This window comes from Bufo bufo, chromosome 11, assembly GCF_905171765.1.
Source record: "Bufo bufo chromosome 11, aBufBuf1.1, whole genome shotgun sequence".
NCBI classification, from domain to species: Eukaryota; Metazoa; Chordata; class Amphibia; order Anura; family Bufonidae; genus Bufo; species Bufo bufo.
Genome location: NC_053399.1, coordinates 25022131 through 25045715, shown reverse-complemented (window position 1 = coordinate 25045715; position 23585 = coordinate 25022131). Strand labels below are relative to the sequence as shown.

At 45.2% G+C, this 23585-nt stretch overlaps 1 protein-coding gene across 4 annotated transcripts in view; it reads left to right on the top strand.

Moving 5' to 3' along the window:
• The first annotated feature begins 419 nt into the window (after nucleotides 1–419).
• Nucleotides 420–23585, top strand: part of AKT1 (AKT serine/threonine kinase 1) — a 109870-nt gene continuing 86704 nt past the window's right edge. For 2 of the 4 annotated variants that reach the window (XR_005774938.1, XM_040412784.1), the window contains exons 1-2: nucleotides 420–1043; nucleotides 14221–14344. Coding sequence is in view for 3 of the 4 variants with exons in the window: in XM_040412784.1 (XP_040268718.1) it covers nucleotides 14299–14344 (46 nt within the window). In the remaining variant the exon portion in view is untranslated. The remainder of the gene's footprint in view (nucleotides 1044–14220; nucleotides 14345–23585) is intronic. The other 2 variants (XM_040412783.1, XM_040412782.1) reach the window with 2 other exon arrangements.

The following is a 23585-nucleotide window of genomic DNA, read 5'->3' as shown; positions in this document are numbered from 1 at the left end:
CTATTTGCCCTAGCCTTGTCTCTAAATACCCTGGCCAGGGCTGATTGGCACCAGGGGCACATGTCCAACTTCTCTGGTTTATCACCATGCCCTTTAGTTAGGCGACAGATTATAATGGCAATACCTTTGTGTGCGCGCATATTTCCTATTGGCACAGCAACAGTTTCTCTTGCCTTACCTTTCACTGCAATGCAATGCATTACTACCCCCTGCACACTTACCTTACCTCTAACTATAGAAATCCTTGCCTGCATGATTGCACACACACCTATTGGAGAAAGAACTGCAAGTGACAGCAAGTCCAGGACAGTGTGTTCTCTTCCAGCAGCTCAGAGGTTAAAGCTCACCTGTCTGCTGCTGGGTATACACACACACACACACACACACATAAAAAAAAAAAAGAGGCTCCTCCCTTTGTAGTGCTGTGATGGATTTCCTAGCAGAGAGAGATAGAGAGCTAGCTGCAGGCGGTAGGACCCAGTGGTCATCCTAGAGGCAGAAGGGTGTAAGATGCACAGAGGGAGACACATAGACACAGAGAGGCTGGAGAAAGGAAGAGGAGGCAGGAGGAGGAGGACTACCACTCTGTGCAAAGAGAGGAAGAGACGTTATTAAATACTGTGCAACCAGGGAGGGGAGAGAAAGAGCAAGCAGCACAACAACAAGAGCAGCTGATCCTCTGCACCAAGGATGATCCAGGGCTGAAGACTGCACCAGCTGATCCTGCACCCAGCAAGGTGACAGCACAAAAAGCAGCAGCAGATCCTCCCATCCCTCCATGCAATCAATGGGCTGAATCTGCAGCAGCAGCAACACTACAAGCAGCAGCAGCCCTATCCTTCCCCTCTTCCTCCTCCTCCTCCCACCCTCTCCCCCTCTCTCTGTCTGCTCTCCTCTCCTCCCCCCTCCTTCCTTCTTTCCTCTCCCTTCCCTCTCATGCTCCCCTCCGTGATGGTGAGGCTTCAGCTGGCTGCAATCCACCACTAGGCCCTGTGGCTCTCCTTCTCCTGCAGGCACAGCTCCTATAGACCTCTTGCATCCATGTAAGTCAACTGCCTCTCTCCCCCCCCTCCTCCTCCTCCCTTTGTATGTCTTGATGATGCATGCACACACCCTAGGGTAGTAGCATCAATACCAAGGCAGGGCCTTGCTGCAAGACCCTCTCTCTCATCATGCCCATCTTCTGTAAATGTACCCCCTCTTACCCAATCTATCTAGAGCCCCACCCCCTGTAGGGTATATAGATGGTTGTTCCAAGCTGCAGCCTTTAGCTTAGGCCCTGGTATATAGGATGTCTACAGTCACATTGTATATTTTGTGTCCCCCCCTCCTCCTCCCTGTCACCTAGACTTGTATGGTGTCTGACTGCTGGGGATGGATACATGGTAACTGTATTGTATGTATATGGGGTGTGATGCAGGATGGTTATTTCCAGGGCAGGGCTGTGGCTGATGCTGTTCTCTGCAGGGAATCAGCTGCTTGTATTATCCCCCCCCCCTTATACCGGGCACCCATTGCCAGAATCCGGTGTGTGTTTACCATAGAGCTGATACATTGTTTATAAATACTGCTCTGTGGAAAGATACATTTATTGTATTGTTATGATGCATTGTCTACAATGTATCCATTGTTCCAGCTGGGGGTTTATTTAGATTTTTTTTTTACGTTCTAAACCCCCCCTTTTTTTTGCAACCAGTTTAATGCTATCACTTGAATGCGCCTCTCCCAATTATTATGCCCACTTCCTGCGTGCATACTGTAATATGTATGGCTGCGCTGGTTTACCATGACACATCCCACTCCGGCCTCTGCAAACCAGCCCTGCTATGTGGAGCAGAATCATTGCTCCTGGTACCCGGCCTTCTAGGAACACCGGAGAATAGAAAGAGAAAGGGAGCAAATGTTTACCTGGAACATATCATCAGAATACTGTACCCTAAGCACCCAGGCCTACGTTTAACCCCGAGTGTTTTAATGGACATTTACTTAGCGTTGCAGTTGATATTATGGGACGTAACTCAGGAGCTATAGAGAGCGCCCATTTGACACGTGCCGCGAGGCAGCGGTGGACGAGTTTGTCAAAAAAAAAAAAACAACTGTGTTGTAATGAAATATTAATATTGCTAATTTTTTATTTTTTTTTTTGCGTCTGAATGAGAGACAGAAGCCAGTAGTCCTTCCTGCTGCAAAACTACAACGCTCATCATGCCATGACGACCTTTAACTGGGAATTGTAGTCTTGAAACCGCTGGAGGGTCGCAGGTTGGAGACCAGTTTAATTAATACTATGCCTGTTCGCGCATGGTGGTGATTGCAACCGTTCTCCAAAAGTTTTTAAAAATCACGGTGAATACTGCCATGTGTGTGGAATAAGCCCCGGGTCACGTGGTACCTTCAAATCAAAGACTTCACCTGAGATCGGGCCGATAGTTGTTCATTTATGGCATTGTCTTACAGACTAAGCATTAGGCTCCATTCACACGTCCGCAAATGGGTCCGCATCCGTTCCGCAATTCATTTTCTATGGGGACGGAATGGATGCGGACAGCACACAGTGTGCTGTCAGCATCCGCATTTGCGGAGCGCGGCCCCGATCTTCAGGTCCGCAGCTCCGCAAAAAGATAGAACATGTCCTATTCTTGTCCGCAGCTTGCGGACAAGAATAGGCATTTCTATAGGGGTGCCGGGCGGGTGTGTTGCGGATCCGCAATTTGCGGGTCCGCAACACACCACGGACGTGTGAATGGAGCCTTAATGACAAGTTGTTCAGAAAGCGGGCACCTAAAATGTTGGGGGTGAAGCCGGCTTTAGGCTCTATGCACGTTGGGTCTGGTCTTTGGTGACGTACGTAGCGAAGATTTCCAGACAGATACTGTAATATAAGCATGCAGTGCCCATAGACTTCCAATATAAAAAAAAGTGTACCACGCAGTGCGTGTGTAATATAATATGAAATATACTTTTTTTTGCAATAGCGCACTGTTTAGAAAAGCGCAGACTGCAGGCGAAAACAAAGGTATGCGGACATATACCAGTTGATGAAGGCTAAGGCCTCAAGCGCGTGAACGTATCCATTTTACACTTTGGCCGAGTGCGTCCCACATTTTCCTGTTCAGCACCCTATGTTCAAAATGCCCATTCTTGTCCACAAAACGGACAAGAACAGGACACGTTCCATCTTCTTTGCAGGATGGCGGAACGGAACATGTGGCTGTGGACATCACGCGGTGTGCTGTCCACGTGTTTTGGGCCCCATTGAAATGAATCGATCAGATGCGGACGAAATACGGTCGTGTGCATGGGGCCTAAAGGACAATTATTCGGCCTCCGTCAGGTATATGGAACCTTTGTGGCTCTTCTCCCGAATGTAAAGCTTAGATACAATATCCACGGAGCCCAAGGGGGGGGGGGGGGGGGGGGCCTTCACAAGCGGCAGCTTTTGTTGCAGTTTGTTGAATATTGGGGACTAAAAATCAGTTCTGTTCATCTGAATTAGGGCGGCTTTGGTGAGGATCATCACTTACAAAAATTGTCAATCTTTCACCCAACCAACCCCTAAAATCACCCTCCTTCTTCTTTTTTTTTTTTTTTTTAAACATCTAAGTAAGGCTAGGTCTACATGACGACATTTGTCGCGCGACAGGGCACAACTACACTGCAACATGTGTCGCGCGGCATTTTGTGGCACCAATGTCGCGCAACAATTTTTATAATGGCAGTCTATGGTGTCTCTCTGCGACTGTCGCATGTGCTTAGTGCGACACCATAGACTGCCATTATAAAAAATGTTGCGCGACATTGGTGCAACAAAATGTCGCGCGACAAATGTCGTCGTGTAGACCTAGCCTAAGGCTACATGCATACAAACGTTGTTTGTTTCCGTGTCCATTCCATTTTTTATTTTTTTTGCGGATAGGATGCGGACCTATTCATTTCAATGGGTCCGCAAAAAGCACACTGTGTGCTGTCCGCATCCGTATGTCCGTTCTGTAGCCCCGCAAAAAAAATAGTGCCTGTCCTATTTTTTTTTTCTAGTTTGCGGACAAGGATAGGCATTATTACAATGGATCCGCCAAAAAAAAATGGATGCCATACGGAACGTCATCCGTTTTTTTTGCAGACCGCAAAACTCATACGGTCGTGTGCATGTAGCCTAATGCTTAGGCTGCAGGGTTACATGAAATCCTTACCGAAATTTGGGGGATTTTAAATCCTCAAATAAATTGTATGAATTTTGAATAGATGGGTGACTGCTGTCTTCATACAAGTCGCATGCAAGTCTTAGGCCTCTCTAGGGTTTTCGCCTATTACTGGTATGTGACTCGAATTCCATCCGACTTTTTTGTTTCCATTTTTAACTTATTTTTTCCCCCTTAGGCAAAAAACTGAAAGTAGTCAAGTGAGTGATGACTAACTTGTAAAATATTTGCTTGTTGAAAATTGGAAACATAAATGACAGGCATGATTGTAATGATAAAAAGAAAAGGAAAAGTTCCAACGGTAAAGGAAACTCTTCCCGACAGCGCTTGCAGGTTTAGGGCGGCTGCACACCAGAAAATCGGCACAAAAATCGCCCAAAAAAACAGACCTAAAGCCATGCTATTTATTTTCCATAAATCTCACCTTTCCATTGAAAAGGTTGAAATCCACACAAGAAGAACACCACCGAACGCTGCAGATTTCAAAATCCGCACAGCAGGTCAATTTCCGCACCTAGGAAAAAAAAAAGCAGTGTACAAGAGATGTCTAATCTCCTATAGGGCTCATGCACACGACCTTGTGTATTTTGCGGTCAGCAAAACACGGATGTGCAAAAAAAAAAAACGGTTGACCTTCATTAGACGTCCATGTTGCATCCGTTTTTTTTCTTCCATTGTAATAATACCTGTCCTAGAATAGGACATGTTCAATTTTAATTTTTTTGCGGAACGGACATGTGGACATACAGAAACGGAATGCATACGGAGTCTTTTCATAATATTTATATTTTTATTTTTTCAAGCCCATTGAAATGAATATACGGACCTGTAAAAAAAAAAAAACGGAAGAAAAATAAGTGTACTACGCTACGTTTTTTTCTGCACATAAGGATGCTTTCGCGTGTAGGTTTTTAATGGGGTTTTTGTGCACTTTTGTGTGTTTTAAAAAAAAAAAAATTATTATTTTTTTTTTTTTGCAAGCTCGAGGCGTTAGTTGAAGGTTATGGGAAATATAAAATGCAGGACGCACAGTAATTTATTTATTTTTTGCTTGTGGTGGTTTTGTTCATTAGGGAACATTTTTTGTTCTTTCTGGGGTTTGGTTTAAAAAAAAAACGCAGCGTGCTGGAGATGTTGGCTTTTTTTAAAAAAAAAATTTTGTTTTTTTTCAGGTTTTTTGACATCTCCTCTTTCACACGTCAGTGAATCATGGAGTGTGCTGTATGGGGTCTCCACCAACAGTGTACCCATCCATTGACTTTAATGTGTGCATCAGTGATTTTCCACGCACTGTGGTGACACCACGGGAGCATGCCCTATTTCTGTCCGTTATCGCGGATACCTCACACACATTATAGACTGTTACATGGGTGAGGGATCTGTGATAATGGGGGAAAAATGGGTCCATGAAAACCACTTACACAACATGAATGACATCAATGTTTGGTCCATTATTTTTTAAGCATTGTTGATAGGAAATGCTCTGGAAATGAGTTTTCAGCCTAGCAGTGTCCGTGAAAAACCACACACACACCCAATATGGATCCACTGACCATCTGGTCATGAATGTCATCATGGACATGTGAAAGAGGCCTTAGAGGAAAAAAGATAGCGCTCAAACACACTGTTTGCTATTAGCGCTAGGAAAACCGCCACAAAAAACAAAGCCAAAACCACAGGTAGACAAAAAATTCCTGCATTTCTGGTATGTTTGCAAACCCCCCCCCCCCCCCAAAAACGTAAGTGCAAATTCCTGTGTGTAAGGACCCTAAGGCGGACGCGCACACGATGGCTTCGCCAGCGGAATTTTGGCTTGGACATCCGCGCTAAAATTTTGCCAAAAACTCGCTGGCGGACATGTTTTTTCTGCCTCCCATACATCTCAGTGGGAGGCACCACCGAGGATCACGGAGCGGCGGCTTTAAGTCTCAGCCACGCCGAGAACGGACATGTCCATGCTCAGCTATAAGCTGCCGCTCCGTGATTCTTAGTCCCATTGAGATGTATGGGAGGCACAAAGGATGCGGCCGCCGGAGGGTTTTTCGGCGGAAAAAGCTGTTTGAACGTCCTCCTAAGGCTACCTGCAGACAGGTAGAAATTCTACATGTCTTGTGCAAATTCTACATGGTACATTTCCATGGTTTTTGGTGCAGATTTGCTCCAGTATGGCTGTAGATCTCACCCTTGCATTGAAAAGGGTGTAATCTGCACATGAAGAATGGACATGCTGCGGATTTCAAAATCCGCATGGAAGGAATAAGCAGAGTGTACACTTTGCTGGGACTGTATTACACTGCAGTTTTTCCACGTGGGAATCGGCACAGAAAAGCCGCGTGTAATCCACAGGTGGCCTAAGGCTTCTGTTTCCACTTCCTATACCTGCACATCTCACTGGATTATATTTTACCGCAGTCTGTCGTTCTCCACCCTTCATGAAGCTACAACTCCCAGTTTTTCCTGACAGCTTCAGGCATGTTGGGAGTTGTTATCCAGCATTTAGACTCCTGAATAGTAGATTTGCCAAGATATGTAGTAGGCCTCTATAACACTGCTGACTGTAGGGATGAATGTAGTCTAGATAGAGGATAATCCAACAATCTCCAAAGAGAATGCTGGGTGTTGTAGTTTAACAGCAATAATGTGACCTATAGATGACACAAGCAGTTGTCCTTAGTACTGTACCAGATTGCAGCTTTCTGGGCTGGTTCAGACTATAAAACACAGCATCTAATCTAGGGGCAAATCCCAGGCCGGTAAGCACCCAGCGGTGGCCCAGCCGGCCGGTCAGCACCCAGCGGTGGCCCAGCCGGCCGGCTCAGATTGACTAGTCGTTATGGCAAGGCACATTGTAAGCATGGGGGGGGGAGGGGGGGCTAAAAGGACCTCACAGAGGCAGAATGGTAGACACCATAAAAGAATCCAGACTTTGGTGTCCATCATATGATGATCCCAGACCGTAGATGTGGACCTGTTACATTACATAACTCATACTCCTAGGTTCACAGTACTGTAGGCATCAGAGCTGAAATCTCTCATCCTTCCTTCGTAGCTTTCTCTGATGACTTGTAAGCACTGAACGATAATTTGATATAGAAAAAAAATAACTGTCTTAGGGGTTGAGGCGGTCTCTGTAGTCGGGCTTGTTGACTGTTTCCTAGTCTAGAGATGAGCGAACTTCTGTTTTAAGTTCGGCGTCTAAAGTTCGGCTTCCGGTTAGCGGAGGATCCCGATATGGATTCCGAATTCCGTTGTGGTCCATGGTAGCGGAATCAATAATGACCATTATTGATTCCGCTACCACGGACCACAACGGAATTCGGAATCCATATCGGGATCCTCCGCTAACCGGAAGCCGAACTTTAGACGCCGAACTTAAAACAGAAGTTCGCTCATCTCTGTATTCCTACCTTATGTCTGGTTCTATTTTTTATTTTTTTTGCCCAGCTCTGGTTAAGTTTACATATTCTTAAAAGGATGTTCCCCAGGGGTTTTCCCAGAATGACAGCTTCTCACCGATCTACAGGATAAGTGTGATGTGATCATTTGGGGGTCCAACCATTGGTATCCCCAATAACCATGAGAACTGGGGTCCTGTATACCCCCATTTGAATGGAGCAGCAGTCGAGCATGCATGGTGCTGCCATCCAAACCCTCTTAGCCAAAACTTGTCTATCTTCAGAAGGCCCATAGACATTTGGTGGAGCAGCAGTGCACATACAAAACAGCCGCTGCCTTCAAACAAGGGACACAGGACCCTAGTTCTTGTGGTTGGCGGGGGGTCCCAGCAGTGGATCCAGTGGATAGGTCATAACATTTTTGTAGCAGGAAAACCCTTTTAAAAATGTATGGCATATCCACTGGATATACCACACTGAGCATACTTACCTCCTGCTTGCTGAACCATACCAGCTTTCCCCATTGAATTCAGAGGTGGGACCAGCCCTGATAAGTTGGTTATATGCTGGTTCATTTTGCGGGTGCTGGATTTATTGAGTGCGCCCCCAAAAATCTGTATTGCAAAAGTGTCATCAATAATTAAAAAATCTTCTTACCTTGAGTGTCTCTGAGAACAGACTGTAATGTGGGGGCAAGGCTGGTGTGGCTCGTAAGCAGTGGCCTGCCTAGGGTGTTTGGCACCCGGGGTGGGTACTTTCTCTGGCAGCCCCCCCCCCCCCCCTGCTGAAATCATAATAAACTTTATTTTTACATTTAAATATACCAAAATATTTATTTTGTTTTGAAATAAAAAAATAATAATATTTATCGCTAGTAAACAGAAAATTGCTCGGAAATTTAAAGGGAATCTGTCACCCCTCTTTTGCGTTGTGCCCCATGTTTATTTTTTTCTGGTAAATATTAACCCATTCTACCCCGGGCCAGACACTTTTTATTTATTCAAGCCATTCTGAGATTTGTTTTCTGGTGACACATTGTACTTCATGATAGTCATAAATTTGAGTCAATATATTTCACCTTTTATTTATGAAAAAATCCCAAATTGACCAAATTTTTTTAAAAATTGTAATTTCTCTGCTTTTAAAACAGAAAGTGATACCTCATAAAATATTTATTACTTAACATTCCCCATATGTCTACTTTATGTTTGCATCATTTTGTAAATGTCATTTTATTTTTTATTTTTAAGAAAACCTATGCCACGTTTATAGTGTCGTTGCCCATTACCCCTGAGGATGCCAGGGATCTGGCAAACATTATGGGGGCAGCATATGAAGCGATTTTACAGGACGGCTATCGTCGGAGCTGACCCTAAACCATATAATCAATGCGATTAATCAATGAAAAGGAAGCAATAGAGGGACGAGTGGTGACGGCGCACAGAACCACATCCCTGATGCAGGAGTGAACGCAGAATAATACACTACGATAGCTCGCCGGTGTTTAGTGGTCGGAGGACTTTTTAATGAAATGGAGTGGAATTATTATTACAGATTATAGGATAAATGTAAATTGGGGGCTATCAGCCGTAGGGGGGCCAGTTTTAATTTGGGAGAACCTAATACCCTTTATTTATCTGAGTCAGATTTGTTGAATTGTATAACACTCCAGCCCCTCATAGTGTATAGCGTACAACGCTCCGCAGTATACAGTGTAATACCTCACAGTATATAGTATATAACATCGCCCAGTATACAGTACCCCACAGTATGCAATACACAGAATATAGTATACAGCACCACACAGTATAGCACCCTATAGTATACAGCACCCCACAGTATAGCACCCTATAATATGCAGTATACAGCACCCCACAGTATACAGTATAGAACCCTGCAGTATATAGCACCCCACAGTATACAGTATAGCACCCTATAGTATGCACTATACAGCACCCCACAGTATACAGTATAGAACCCTGCAGTTTATAGCACCCCACAGTATACAGTATAGCACCCTATAGTATGCAGTATACAGCACCCCACAGTATACAGTATAGCACCCTATAGTATGCAGTATACAGCACCCCACAGTATACAGTATAGCACTCCACACTATACAGTAGCTTACAATATATTAGCATAACAGCCCCTGTCACCTTTTCTGATATAATCTTCACAAAAAAAAGGCTCCACAATTATGGCAAACTTCTGCAGCAACACTCCTGGTAGAGAGAAAGGACCTTTTGATTACCTCATAGCCATGTGACCTGCAATATCGATATGTTACTGGTCACACATGATGTCATCAAAGGTCCTTTACCCTAAGAGAATCACAGCTCTCCTTCCTTGCAGAGACATTGCTCATTCCGCCTGAGCCATTCAAAATGATTCAATGAATGGCAATGGCAGGATGCGCTAGCGCCACTAGACTGTCAGAGGCTGCCGCCTGCCTCTGATTTCTGAAGTCTCTCACAGTTCGCTGCCTGGAAGCACCCCCCAGTATAGCTGACAGCCTGACACCTGAGGTGGACCGCCCACCCCCCCCCCACCCCATATGTTTGGAGCATATTCTTAGAAGATGACTGTCATTTCAGAAAACTTCGGGCATGCTTTAGGTGGAAGTTTTTATTGCTTGGCGTCTAGATGCAGGAACCTCCTCAACAGAGCCTGAGTGCTGTGCCTCGTCAGCTACCATTGTCATTTTTTGGGGGCCTCTGAGAACTGTATGTTTGATATCTATATAAAGTATGTGGCATTTTCAGGAGAGCTGAAAAATGCCAGTGAGAGCCTAATGGGCACCACGTCCACCAAATAGTTCAAAGCTTCTGGCATCTTTATAGAACATGCTATGAATTTATCTGTAGCTGTAGGGTGTGAATAGAGTGCTGTGATTTCTTATCATGGAGCCATAGGTACGCCATATACTACCATTGGGTGCCCTCATTTGCCACTATAATACAGAGGTGTTCTCCCCTAAAAACATGGTGCCCCCATTCCATATGAACCTGTCAGACAAAGATTGTGTATGAAATCGATGGCTTACGTTAGTACCTACGTTTCGCTCTGAACTATGGAACCATAAGGGCAACGTCACTGAAATTATACTCGCATAATGTGGTCATTACAATTCAGTTCACTCGAGGTCCGGCAGGAAAACAGCATTATAAATCCCTAGAATCCCTAGAATACCTTGAGTCCGTGTGACAGGAGCAGCGTTCAGCCCGGGAAATACTGCTGACACACGGGGAATACACTCCTGTGAAATTGCCCTAGGAGACTTCCCAAGGTAGGTCCACGTGGAATGCAAAACTCTGAAGATTTTCCATCCATGTTGGCAGAGAAAAATCCACAATGGAGCATGGTAGCCTCGAAGTGGAGGAGATCTGAGCAAATCTCAGCACGTCTCTGATCCACTCTGGTCTCTGTGCGCCCATTGATGACTGACCCTGGTTGTACAGAGACTAGGGACGGTGGGGGGAATAGACTAGTGTTGCCAAGGGAGTGACAAAGGAGGTGAACTTTTATTATTATTATTATTATATAAATAATATAGATATTTTATTTTTTTTATGCTCGGAAATCTTAAAAAATATATATAAATCGCCACAATGTGGGTCCTCCTTGCCCTTGTGGATTTCCCTACAGCTTTCTTAGGATGTGCCGTAGAAACTTCATGTGCCTAAGCGGGTCCTAGATGTTGGTTATCTGTAACCTACACTTTCTCCTTGGCCAGCCTTGCATGTTACTTCAGTAGACTGGTGGGAGGTGAGCGGCTGTTCCTCCTTGTCTATACCTTAAAAGAACAAAGACCGGGCAAGTGTAATCCAAGTTCTCCATTCTCCTTGCGATTGTCTGCCGGCCGCCATAGACATCCTATATGATTTATGTCTACCCCCTCCCCCAATGTATGCTTTATATTATTTTATGAAGCTTTTTTTGAGCACAGATTAGCAAGGTTGTGGACGAACGATTGAGCAGCAATGATCAATGATGGTCACCAGCTGCAGGGTGAGCACATACCATGCACCAGGGCTGTGGGGGCAGACAAAGGCTGGAGGCTTTACATTATTTACTGAGGAAGCACTTGAGTATTGTATCTAAAGCACTAAAGATATAATGACGTTTAGGAAGGAAAATGATGGAAACGGGGATTCGTTTAACCTGAAGGAAACGTCATGGAACGTGAATTGACTGTACACAGGTTTGGTATTTATCCAGCAGTCATGCAGGAAAATAGAACTGGTGTGCGGCCATTGCAACTAGGATAGAAGTCCCCATGGATTTGTGGCAGAAAATGCTAAGCTGAGTTTAAGGTATGGCCAGGGAAACGCGGCGACTTGCACAACTAATGATCACACTGTGGTAAAGCGATATTGCACGCCATATTGCCCTAACCTTACTGGAGCAGGTGAAATGTTATATGGACGTCCGTCTTTTGTTTGGGACCCAGGCAGCCATTTATATTGTTTTCCTATTGGTGTTTTTACATTTTCATGGCTAGTGGTCGCCCCCTCGATGCCGTGGATAGTGACAGACTTGAGGTCCTTTTTTACACGGGCAGAATATATGCCCCTAAATGAGAGGCGATCGACAATGCATATTGATGGTCCCTCTTTTAGTACACAAAGCAATTATCCTACTGTAGGGGAACGAATGATCGTTAGTGCGATTGTTCATCGACCTATGGTTTGAAGAGATGATGATCTGCTGACAAACCATCATTTTGGCTGATCGGTGGACGTCTTTATATGTGGCAATGACAGGGAAAGAGTTTGCTTGAAAATTGCAACCCATCGCCATGTCTTTGTAAAACAGAGCACAAAGCCAGTCCTTTTATTATGAGGGTAATTTGTAGACTTCATGCAAAGGTCCGCAAACCATGTATCTGCAAAATACGTATATCTACCTTGTGCACGGCGGATTTATATGACCCCCAATCAACAGAAAGGACTATTCTCGTCCGCAGTGCAGATCAGAATAGGGCATGTTCTATAACGTGTGGAGCGGATATACAGATTCGCAAAAATATGAATGTGTGCTTGGCCCCATACAAATGAACGGTTGGTGTAAAAAAGGTAGTTGGCACATGGATGGAAGATACGGTCGTGTGAATGAAGTCCGTTTCCGCTTCAGTTTACGTTGGTATAATTTTTGGGCCATGTTTATTGATGTCGCATGGTGTTTGATAAAATTTTGAAAATCCTTTAGACCTTACCCTTTTGTCTAGAAATGCTACACCTGCACCTATACTTAGAACGGAGCCCGCAAAGTGCCAGAGGGTGAACTGCGCATGCGCGGCCGCCCTCAATTCATTTCGATTGGACTGCTGAAAACAGCCTAGCGGTGTGCTCGGCTATTTTCGGAGGTCCTATTAAAAATGAATAGGAAGCAAACTGCGCAAGTGCGACTGCCGCTCCATTCACTTCTAAGGGGCTTACGGGAATAGCCACGTTAGCACTTCCATAGATATAAATAGAGGGCGGCCGCGCATGCGCAGTGTCAATTTCCAGGCTCTGTTCTAAGCATAAGTCCGGGTGCCAGAGGTGGGATCCGCATGGGGCAAAGCATAGCGATATGCCCCCGATGTCCAAGATGGGACAATCCCTTTAATGATGATTATGGCTATAAAGCGCTGCAGAATATGTCAGTGCTATGTAAGTGAGTAAAAGGTGCGGGGTAAAATAATACAGTAATAGAAAAATGTAACAGGTATTTTACTGATAGTTGATGGGAACCTGGTACACCTCTTGCAGAGGCCCATGCATGGTCCTATATGGTTTAGGCTCATACTGTGTATAAATAACCATATCCTATAGTGCCGTACGATATAATTGGCATACTGAAATGGGGCCAAATGATCATGCCCTAATAACACTTCCGTACTGCTGTGCCACCACCATACCAAAATAATATAACGAACACCTTATCCGTGTCACACAGGGTAAATACTGCCATACAGTGTCTAAATACAACCAACATGCAGTACCCACATAACTACTCTATGCATAAAGTAATCTAATAGCAGTTTGACACAATTCGTGGCAGTCACAAGCCTCACGTGCCAGGACATCCGAGGTGCCCCTTTCAGGAGTGGCACTGATGCGGGCAGTATATGGGGGATGTAGAGGTTGCAGTTACACCTGGGACCTAGAAGTTGCACATCTGCTTGTATCTTGCATCACCTCCATTATTTTCTTTTTGCTGCATAATACAACTAAAAGACATAGGTCTTACAAGGTCTGACAATACAACAAAATCATTCGGTTTTTTTTTCCTAATGAATTGTAGACAAAGATTATTATTATTATTATTATTATTATTATTATTTTAGGCAAATTATCTTCATCCTGCACCTTACAGCTATTTTCAACTTTACAGTTTATCCAGCTTCATGAAAGATATGGTTTTTAAAGAGAAAGTGATGTAATGCGAGGTCTTGCCGTCGAAAAAAAATCTTCGCCTCGGGGGCACAGTTTAGGTGTTGTGACATAATGCTTAACTTGTGCGGTGAAAAAGAACCGAGCTGTTTCTTATGGGGCCATATGTTGCTCTTATGACCTCACTGACAAGTTGTATTTTTCTGACCTTTTTTTTTTTTTTGTTATATTTTTGTCTCCTTTTAGATATAACTTACCACTGCTGCTATAGTTTCCACTCCAAATCTTGGCGAGAGCTGTCCACCAAGTTACATTGCTGTCATTATGAATGAAGTAGCGATTGTAAAAGAAGGTTGGCTTCACAAACGAGGTAAGAGTGAATATGTTGATACAAGAAAGATCCATCAAGTCCAAACTTTTAACTAAGGCTACTTTCACACTAGCGTTAATGTTTTCCGGTATTGAGATCCGTCATAGGGTCTCAATATCGGAAAAAAATGGGGGGACAAAATGTAACTGAACAGAACTGAATGCTCCAAAATGTACTCCGTTCCGTTCTCATACCGGAGAGCAGCATGCTGCGGTTAGCTTTCCGTCCTGGGATGCGGAGCAAGACGGATCCGCCATGACCCACAATGCAAGTCATTGGGGACTTTTCTCTGACACAATAGAAAACTGATCCGTCCCCCATTGACTTTCAATGGAGTTCATGACGGATCCGTCTTGGGTATGTTTAAAGATAATACAACCGGATCCGTTCATAACGAATGCAGACGGTTGTATTATCAGTAACGGAAGGGTTTTTGCTGGACCCTGCCCGATCCAGCAAAAACGCAAGTGTGAAAGTAGCCTTATAGCAGGGATGGCCAACCTGAGGCTCTCCAGCTGTTGCAAAACTACAACTCCCAGCATGCCCAGACTGCCTACAGCTATCAGCCTACAACAGGGCATGGTGGGAGTTGTAGTTTTACAACAGCTGGAGAGCCGCAGGATGGCCATCCCTGCCTTATAGCGTTAATCCAGTGGAAGGCAGAAATCCCTATAAGGAAGAACGCTCCATATTAGGAGGGAAAAATCTAGAAAATCAATGACCCATCTCCAGAAATCTCAGACCCATAACTTGTAATTACTTCTTTTGAAGAGATGTTCCGATTGTATTGAGCTACTTTTATGGTTCTTCTAAAAGTTCAACTAGGTGGCCCATCCATAACCATTGGATGCCCAGAGCATTATCAGCGAGGGAATCCTTTTGTAGATTTGGTCTTTAACCATGATGGCCAAACTGATACATGAAATGAAGTGTTCCAGCCATGCACTTTGACCCTCATGCAACTTTTGGACATAGACGATCTTCTCCTCGCACTCTTAGGCTATTTTCACACCAGCGTTTTTGCTGGATCCGGCAGGGCTCAGCAAAAAACGCTCCCGTTACTGATAATACAACCGTCTGCATCCATTATGAACGGATCCGGTTGTATTATCTTTTTTTATTTTTTATTTGCTAGTTTATTAGAGCTAGGCATGTATACCTGAGTTAGTCTGCCAATGATTGTCAAAAGATCTGTAATTACCTTATAATAACCGCTTTCATCAATGTCCCCTGTCCCTTTCCACTGCTCCCTTTAAAGACAGAGGCTATGGCTTGTCTGTCTCTGGCTAAGAAAACAGGAAGACGGAGGGGCGGTCCTTCACACTGCATGCCTGCATTAGGCTTAAGAGTGAGGAGGCGTGTCTCTCAGTAATCCAATCTGATTGGCTGGCAGGGAGCTGCTGGCTACAGCAAGTGTGTATGGGAAGTGAGGGAAAGCAGTTTTGGCCTCAGAGAACTGGCAGAGGAGCCATCTTGAGAAGGTCCTCATATTGTAAATGTTTAAACAGCTGTAACTAAGGGAAAAACTCAAGGAAAACAGTGGTAAGTGAAGAAACTAAAGATTGCTTTATGCATAATGCTTTTGCAGCAGTAACATATGCTAAAATAGTTTTTTTTTATGAAAACATGACAGTTACCCTTCAACATAGCCAAGACGGATCCGTCATGAACTCTATTGAAAGTCAATGGGGGACGGACCAGTTTTCTATTGTGTCAGAGTTAAACGGATCTGTCCCCATTGACTTCCATTGTGGGTCAAGACGGATCCATCTTGCTCCGTATCCCATATATGCGCAAATGCTTTTCAAGAAACCATTCAATTTTCCTTATATGCTGGATGAGAAATACTGGTTGTAGATCACCAGGCCGTACCGCTAGCTATTTTTTAAGTTTTAATCTGTTGGACGCGTGATCTTGAACCTCCTCCGATGATGAGGATGAAGGCATCAAAGCACTTAAGTCCCAATCAAGGGGTTGTCTACTGTATATAACTCTCTTCCCATGTACCCTATTAGGCTTATTATCCTAAGAGAGAGAGGGCTTGTTGCCCACCTTTCATTAGGCAGAGCTCTGTTTTTGCGGTTTCCACCATCTGGAAGACACAACTTGTCCATACATTATATGTACAGTCCATTTCTTACTGAAGTAAAGACAAGTCACCCTGGCAGATTTACATTGGACAACCACTGTAAAGTCTATGGTGTCCTATGAACATTACTTAGGAGATTCACAGACGTGTGAGTTCCTGGCATACGAGAAAATAATTTTATTTCCTGTAAAAAATGGTTAATCTAGCAATCATTAGAATTCTTCTCTGTTCCATGCTTGTATCAGTTGGTGACTATCCAGCAAAGACATTGTACCCATAGTGGCATTGCATCTGCATAGGCACTTATGTTCACCCACAGTTTAAGCGGTTGTCTCATGAAGACCACCCCATGTCCATATCCTCTCTTAGACTAAATGAACATAATAGAAAGGGGATCTCAAGTGACTTCCGTTTCAGCAGACTCAAGCCATTCATTCACCCAACCAACCAACCACTGACCACCTAGCAAAATCATCAGGGGTTCCAAGACCATTGGCTTTTGTAGTTCCAACCTGAAAGGTTTTTTTGGGGAAAAAGGGGCTATTCACCCTTTGTGTTTCTTCAGACCTGCCAGTGTGGCTGAACCCATGGTGGTAATCATACCCGATTTCCCCACTGTGGAGTTCTGGCTCCATCAATGCTCTGCGGGTCCCACCTCTCCCTTCATCTACATTCGGTTTGACGCAGGTTCACATGACCACTGCAGTGATGTGTTACCCGTGTGGCATGTCGCTGGGTCACGTGCCGCAGGGTTGACACGTGACTGCTGTGACCAGTGGATGTTGACACAGTGGAAAACCAGGGATCTGCAAAGTTGGTGGGGTAGAGATGGACTCGAGCAACGAGATCAGATAAGTATGATTACCATTACGGGTCCGGCCACACTGGGTGGGTGGGGGTCTGAAGAAACACCTGCCAAGGGTGAACAACCCCTTTAAGCCAGGTTATCAGATCTTCAGAGTGATTTGCTTTATCTGTGCACAGAACTGGCATCTATCTGGCAGACCTATTTGAGCAGTTATTGAAAGTCTTCCGGAGGTGGTAAAACCCTTTGATGAAGAGAGAAGTGTTTGTGACTGGGTGCGAACAATAGTGTTCACATGTACCTCAAAATCTTGATAATTTTCTCACTTTGTGAAGGAGATGCCATGAGAATTCTGTGTGGGAAGTTCTGTAGCTGACAATGAGCAGCGGTGGTGTAATGTGAGGGCATTCGTTCCCGTGATGAGAAGACTATACCGTGCTTGTATTATCTGTGGGTTATGAATTTATGTAAGAATCGTGAATTGTGCTGAGCTCTGCGTCGTGTGTTTAGCAACAGGTCTGGTTTTATAGGAAATGGGGCCCTGGACCACAAGAAACCACAAGCATCTCTCGTAATTTTGTGATCCTTGATGGTCTTTGCGAGTGATGGAAGGGTTAAGGGGTTAATTTAACTTTTCATGTGGTCAGTGGTAAATGTACGTTTCCCTTGGGATCCCTTTGTTCATGGTCCCCCTGGGAGGTCAAGGGCCCCGGGCAACTGTCCAGTTTGCCTCCTCTTAAAACTTGCTCTGCCTGGTGATGTTGGGAAGGGGGGGCGGGCGACTTGATCTTTTGGCTCTAGAACTGTTTCTTAAATCTCCCTGGCTAAAGGCTTCAAAATCTTTGGGCACTGGTTTAGGGTATTTATTGCTGCCCTTGCTGTTATGCTGTGGTAGACGCGTACGTTTGTGTGTACTCTTGTTTTGGGCGCTGGCATCATCTGGGCACATGGAAACTTTTATTGCAGATGTTTAGATAATTTCATGTGCAGGTAGGAGCATGCTCACTCGCCTGGGAAATGCTATGACCTCATCAAGGCCTGGGAAACATCTCAGCTTCTAAGACAGGTTCCTAAGTCAGAGCAAGCTCCTGGCTCTGGACCCAGTCCACTAATTAAAAGCATTTTTTGAGGAACTTAAAGGAGCACTAAACCTAAAGTCTACAGGTTGGCCAATCAGACGAGCAGCAGATGGCCTACACACATATAGCTAGAAATGGTTCTGGAGGTTCTCAGGTCTGGAGATATGTAGGTGAAGGACTAATCATGAAGGCAGGGCTATTTTTTGGAGTTGCTTTTTCGATTTTGGCTTAATATTCATGAATTGGGCAGCTCAGGATGGGCGTTTTGCCGAATCATGGGGCAGTGTCTACCGTTCAGCCCAAAGAAGTCCACAAAGATGAGACATCAGGCGTTGTTTGGTGGGTTCCTCATACTCTTCCTGTAACATAGAGGGAACAGTGAGGTCACCAGTACTATTTTTTTTCTCTCCCTGACTAAAGCTGGACATACAACTAGCGTAAGTCATTTGTTGTTTTTGGCAAGATCAACCAACTATGTGTATGTACGGAGGCCTCCTGTCTGTCCTGGGACTGCAGAATTTTTGTAGACCGAGGAATTCAACATAGAGAATTTTTTGCTCATAGAGGTTAACATAGGTGTCTTCCCTGACTTGTTATGTTTAGGCCTAGTTCACATTTCCGTGTCATGCCCGTGGAAAAAAAGCGTACATATTTCACCCGTAAAGATCTCCATGAAGGATCCGTGGTTGGTCCGGGTGTCCGTTTTTACCATCCGTGTGTCATCCGTAATTCACAGACATTGTTCTCCGATCAGTCTTCAGTGAAAAATGGACGCAACACGGATGCCATCTGTGTTGTGTCCGTGGTTTTTACGGACCCATAGACTTCAATGAACATGCTTGGTCCGCATTACGGATCAACGTGGTGCATGTCTCCGTGATATTTTTACTGACCCACGGTGAGTAAAAAAAAAATACTGAAATGTGAACAGACACCTTTTAAATCAATGGGTACGTGTGCTGTCCGCAGAAAATGCGGACAGCACACGTCAGGGTAAAATGGAAATGTGGACGAGGCCTTATAGTAGAGTCAGTAGTAAATGCTTAAAATGATCCTCTCTCCTCCCCTGACCTGTATGTTTTAGTAACTACTTGCATTCCTCATGGAATAACAAGTCTGGAGTATCTATTCTTATGACCTTCTGTTGTATTATTCCTGGTAGAAGTTATGAATTGCTAGCAGTTTGCAATGAAGGTCCAGATGGGTGTTACCAGTTGGGGGGAGGGGGTGTCCCTGCAAAGTCTGACATCATCCAATTAATAATGCTAGTGTCAGACTATGCAGGGACCCCCCCCCCCTCCCCCCACTGCTAACACCTAGCTTGACCTTCACTGTATATTGCTAGTAGTTCATCCATAACTTCTAGCAGGAATAATAAAGGAATGGCACATCATAGTCATAAGATTAGATGCTTCAGAATTTCCATTACATGGGGAATGCAAATAGTTACTAAAACAAACATATCAGGAGAGGTGAGAGGTCCTCTTTATAGGTGGCCGACAATCCATTATGTATGGGAGTGTGTGCTGACTCTCCTCAAAGGCAGATGTTTGGGGGGGGGGGGGTTGTGTAGAGAGAAGGAGAAGGATTGGGCATGTTGGAGTTCATCATGATCCAATTCAGTTTTTCTCGCCGTGGCTTATTCCCTTCTTCTCATTGAGAACATGCACCTTCTTAAAGCATGCATGTATATCGGGGAAGCGTGTCTGGAGACACAACTATGTAAACTGTATCGTACACTGTCGCAGGACTCTGCAGACTCTGCATTATAAGTCAGCATGTTAGCTAAGAGGAAAATGTAAAGGGTGACTAAACACCAAGGTGCAGAAGAGCTGCTCTGAGCGGTCTTCACCTTCGGCTTTCATTGCGTCTGCGCGACTGTCCGAGCGTGTGGGGGACGGATTTATAGAGAGTACATGGTGTCCATTCTCCATGTTCTCGCAGAGCCGATGAAAGCCAAAGGTGCAGACTGCCCAGAGCAGCGCTTCTGCTCCTTTTATTTATTTTTTGGCAAATTACCCTTTTAAAAATCCATGGTGACCAAGGTCAGCCTGGCATTTAGTGGTGCCCTGTTATGCCCCCCTTGTTCCATTCTGTATGATTCTATTCTTTGGGCACTATGGTATAAGAATGTTATAGGAAGGTGACTGGGCCCAGAAGGAAGACGTTGTGTGGCTGAAACCTAAAGCAGCCCCAGGTCATTTGTACCCCAGGCACATTGGGCGCCCCCTGCATTTGCTGCCATTATGCCCCTGATGATCTCCCTCCTCCTCTTTCGGCAATTTGCTGGCCGTGACAGCGGAGTACAGCTTTGTAAATGACTTGATTTTCAGTTTGCAGCTTTTCCTGAGTATGAGGCATGCTTGAGTCATCGGTTCTCCTGTTTGATAAGCCTCATTCAGTACATTGGTGACTCACGGCTCTGCCCCTGCGTGCCACCGAAGTGGGATCTGCTGAGTGGGCAGGGTCTCACGACGAGGGTGACCCTCTTTGTTTCTGAATATTTGCAGCTCCCCCTCAGGCACGCAGCGGAAGTCACAAGTCCTTCTTAACTTGTGTGAAAGCTGAAAAGTTTTCAGACCTAGAAATAACTTGCCTGTGAGAAATTTTAAGGCGGTCATCCAACCATAAGAGTGTGTGTGTGCCCTATGCACAGGATTAGGGGCGGAGTATCTGATCGGTGGGGTCCGACCACTGGGAGTAAATGGAGCTGTGGTGACGCAAGGCGTGCTGCTGTCCCTTCAACGCTATGGGACTGCCAAAGAGAAGCACTCGACAATCTCCGGCAATGCCATAGAGTATGAATGGGGCGTACAGGACTCCCAGCACCTGAATCTTGTGATCGGTGGGAGTCCCAGTGGTCAGACAGCCACCAATTGGATATTAATGCCCTATCCACAGGTTCTGATGGGACTGTCGAAGAGAAGCGGAGTACATCACTTGGCGATTGTTGGCAGTCCTAATAGAGTGGCACTGTAAATACGGGACTCCGGTACCTTATTCTTATGATTGGTAGGAGTCCCACTAATCAGCCCCCCACCAATTAGTTACTTATTCCCTAGTCTGTGGAATGCCAGGGATTCTGAAGAGAAGCAGAGTACATCACTTGGCGATTGTTGGCAGTCCTATAGAGTGGAATGGGGCAGCACTGTAAATACGGGACTCCGGTACCTTATTCTTATGATGGTAGGAGTCCCAGTAATCAGCCCCCCACCAATTAGTTACTTATTCCCTAGTCTGTGGAATGCCAGGGCTTCTGAAGAGGAGCAGAGTACAGCACTTGGTGATCTCTGGTAGGTCCATACAGTGGAATGGAGGGGCAGTGCAAATACAGGACTCCAGTACCTCATTCTTGTGATTGTTAGGAGTCCCTGTAGTGAGCCCCCCCATCATTCGGATATTTATCCCCTATTCTGAGGATGCCGGAGCTGCCAAAGGGGAGCAGAGTACAGCGTTTTCCGATATTTGGCAGTTCCATTGAGTGGAATAGAGCAGTAGTGCAAGTACAGGACTCTCGGATTGATGAGCGTCCCAGTGGTCGGTCCCCCAGCATTCAGATGCTTAGCCCCTATCCTGTGGGTAGAGGATATGTTCTGATGGTGGGGCAACTCCTTCAACTGTTCATGTGCAGATTTATACTATGAAGAAAGTACCCCAGTACAAAATCTGTGCAAATTGATGCCCACTAGACGATTGCCAATAGTGCCACCGTGTGTAGGGTCTTTATACACTGTGCAATTGGCCATATAGAGTCATCAGATGTATAATATAACACCGTTTGTAATATGTATCCATTACCTATAATTACCATTAATATTTGTGCTTGGAAACCCTCAACAAGTTGTGTAGAGAGAAGGAGAAGGATTGGGCATGTTGGAGTTCATCATGATCCAATTCAGTTTTTCTCGCCGTGGCTTATTCCCTTCTTCTCATTGAGAACATGCACCTTCTTAAAGCATGCATGTATATCGGGGAAGCGTGTCTGGAGACACAACTATGTAAACTGTATCGTACACTGTCGCAGGACTCTGCAGACTCTGCATTATAAGTCAGCATGTTAGCTAAGAGGAAAATGTAAAGGGTGACTAAACACCAAGGTGCAGAAGAGCTGCTCTGAGCGGTCTTTACCTTCGGCTTTCATTGCGTCTGCGCGACTGTCCGAGCGTGTGGGGGACGGATTTATAGAGAGTACATGGTGTCCATTCTCCATGTTCTCGCAGAGCCGATGAAAGCCAAAGGTGCAGACTGCCCAGAGCAGCGCTTCTGCTCCTTTTATTTATTTTTTGGCAAATTACCCTTTTAAAAATCCATGGTGACCAAGGTCAGCCTGGCATTTAGTGGTGCCCTGTTATGCCCCCCTTGTTCCATTCTGTATGATTCTATTCTTTGGGCACTATGGTATAAGAATGTTATAGGAAGGTGACTGGGCCCAGAAGGAAGACGTTGTGTGGCTGAAACCTAAAGCAGCCCCAGGTCATTTGTACCCCAGGCACATTGGGCGCCCCCTGCATTTGCTGCCATTATGCCCCTGATGATCTCCCTCCTCCTCTTTCGGCAATTTGCTGGCCGTGACAGCGGAGTACAGCTTTGTAAATGACTTGATTTTCAGTTTGCAGCTTTTCCTGAGTATGAGGCATGCTTGAGTCATCGGTTCTCCTGTTTGATAAGCCTCATTCAGTACATTGGTGACTCACGGCTCTGCCCCTGCGTGCCACCGAAGTGGGATCTGCTGAGTGGGCAGGGTCTCACGACGAGGGTGACCCTCTTTGTTTCTGAATATTTGCAGCTCCCCCTCAGGCACGCAGCGGAAGTCACAAGTCCTTCTTAACTTGTGTGAAAGCTGAAAAGTTTTCAGACCTAGAAATAACTTGCCTGTGAGAAATTTTAAGGCGGTCATCCAACCATAAGAGTGTGTGTGTGCCCTATGCACAGGATTAGGGCGGAGTATCTGATCGGTGGGGTCCGACCACTGGGAGTAAATGGAGCTGTGGTGACGCAAGGCCTGCTGCTGTCCCTTCAACGCTATGGGACTGCCAAAGAGAAGCACTCGACAATCTCCGGCAATGCCATAGAGTATGAATGGGGCGTACAGGACTCCCAGCACCTGAATCTTGTGATCGGTGGGAGTCCCAGTGGTCAGACAGCCACCAATTGGATATTAATGCCCTATCCACAGGTTCTGATGGGACTGTCGAAGAGAAGCGGAGTACATCACTTGGCGATTGTTGGCAGTCCTAATAGAGTGGCACTGTAAATACGGGACTCCGG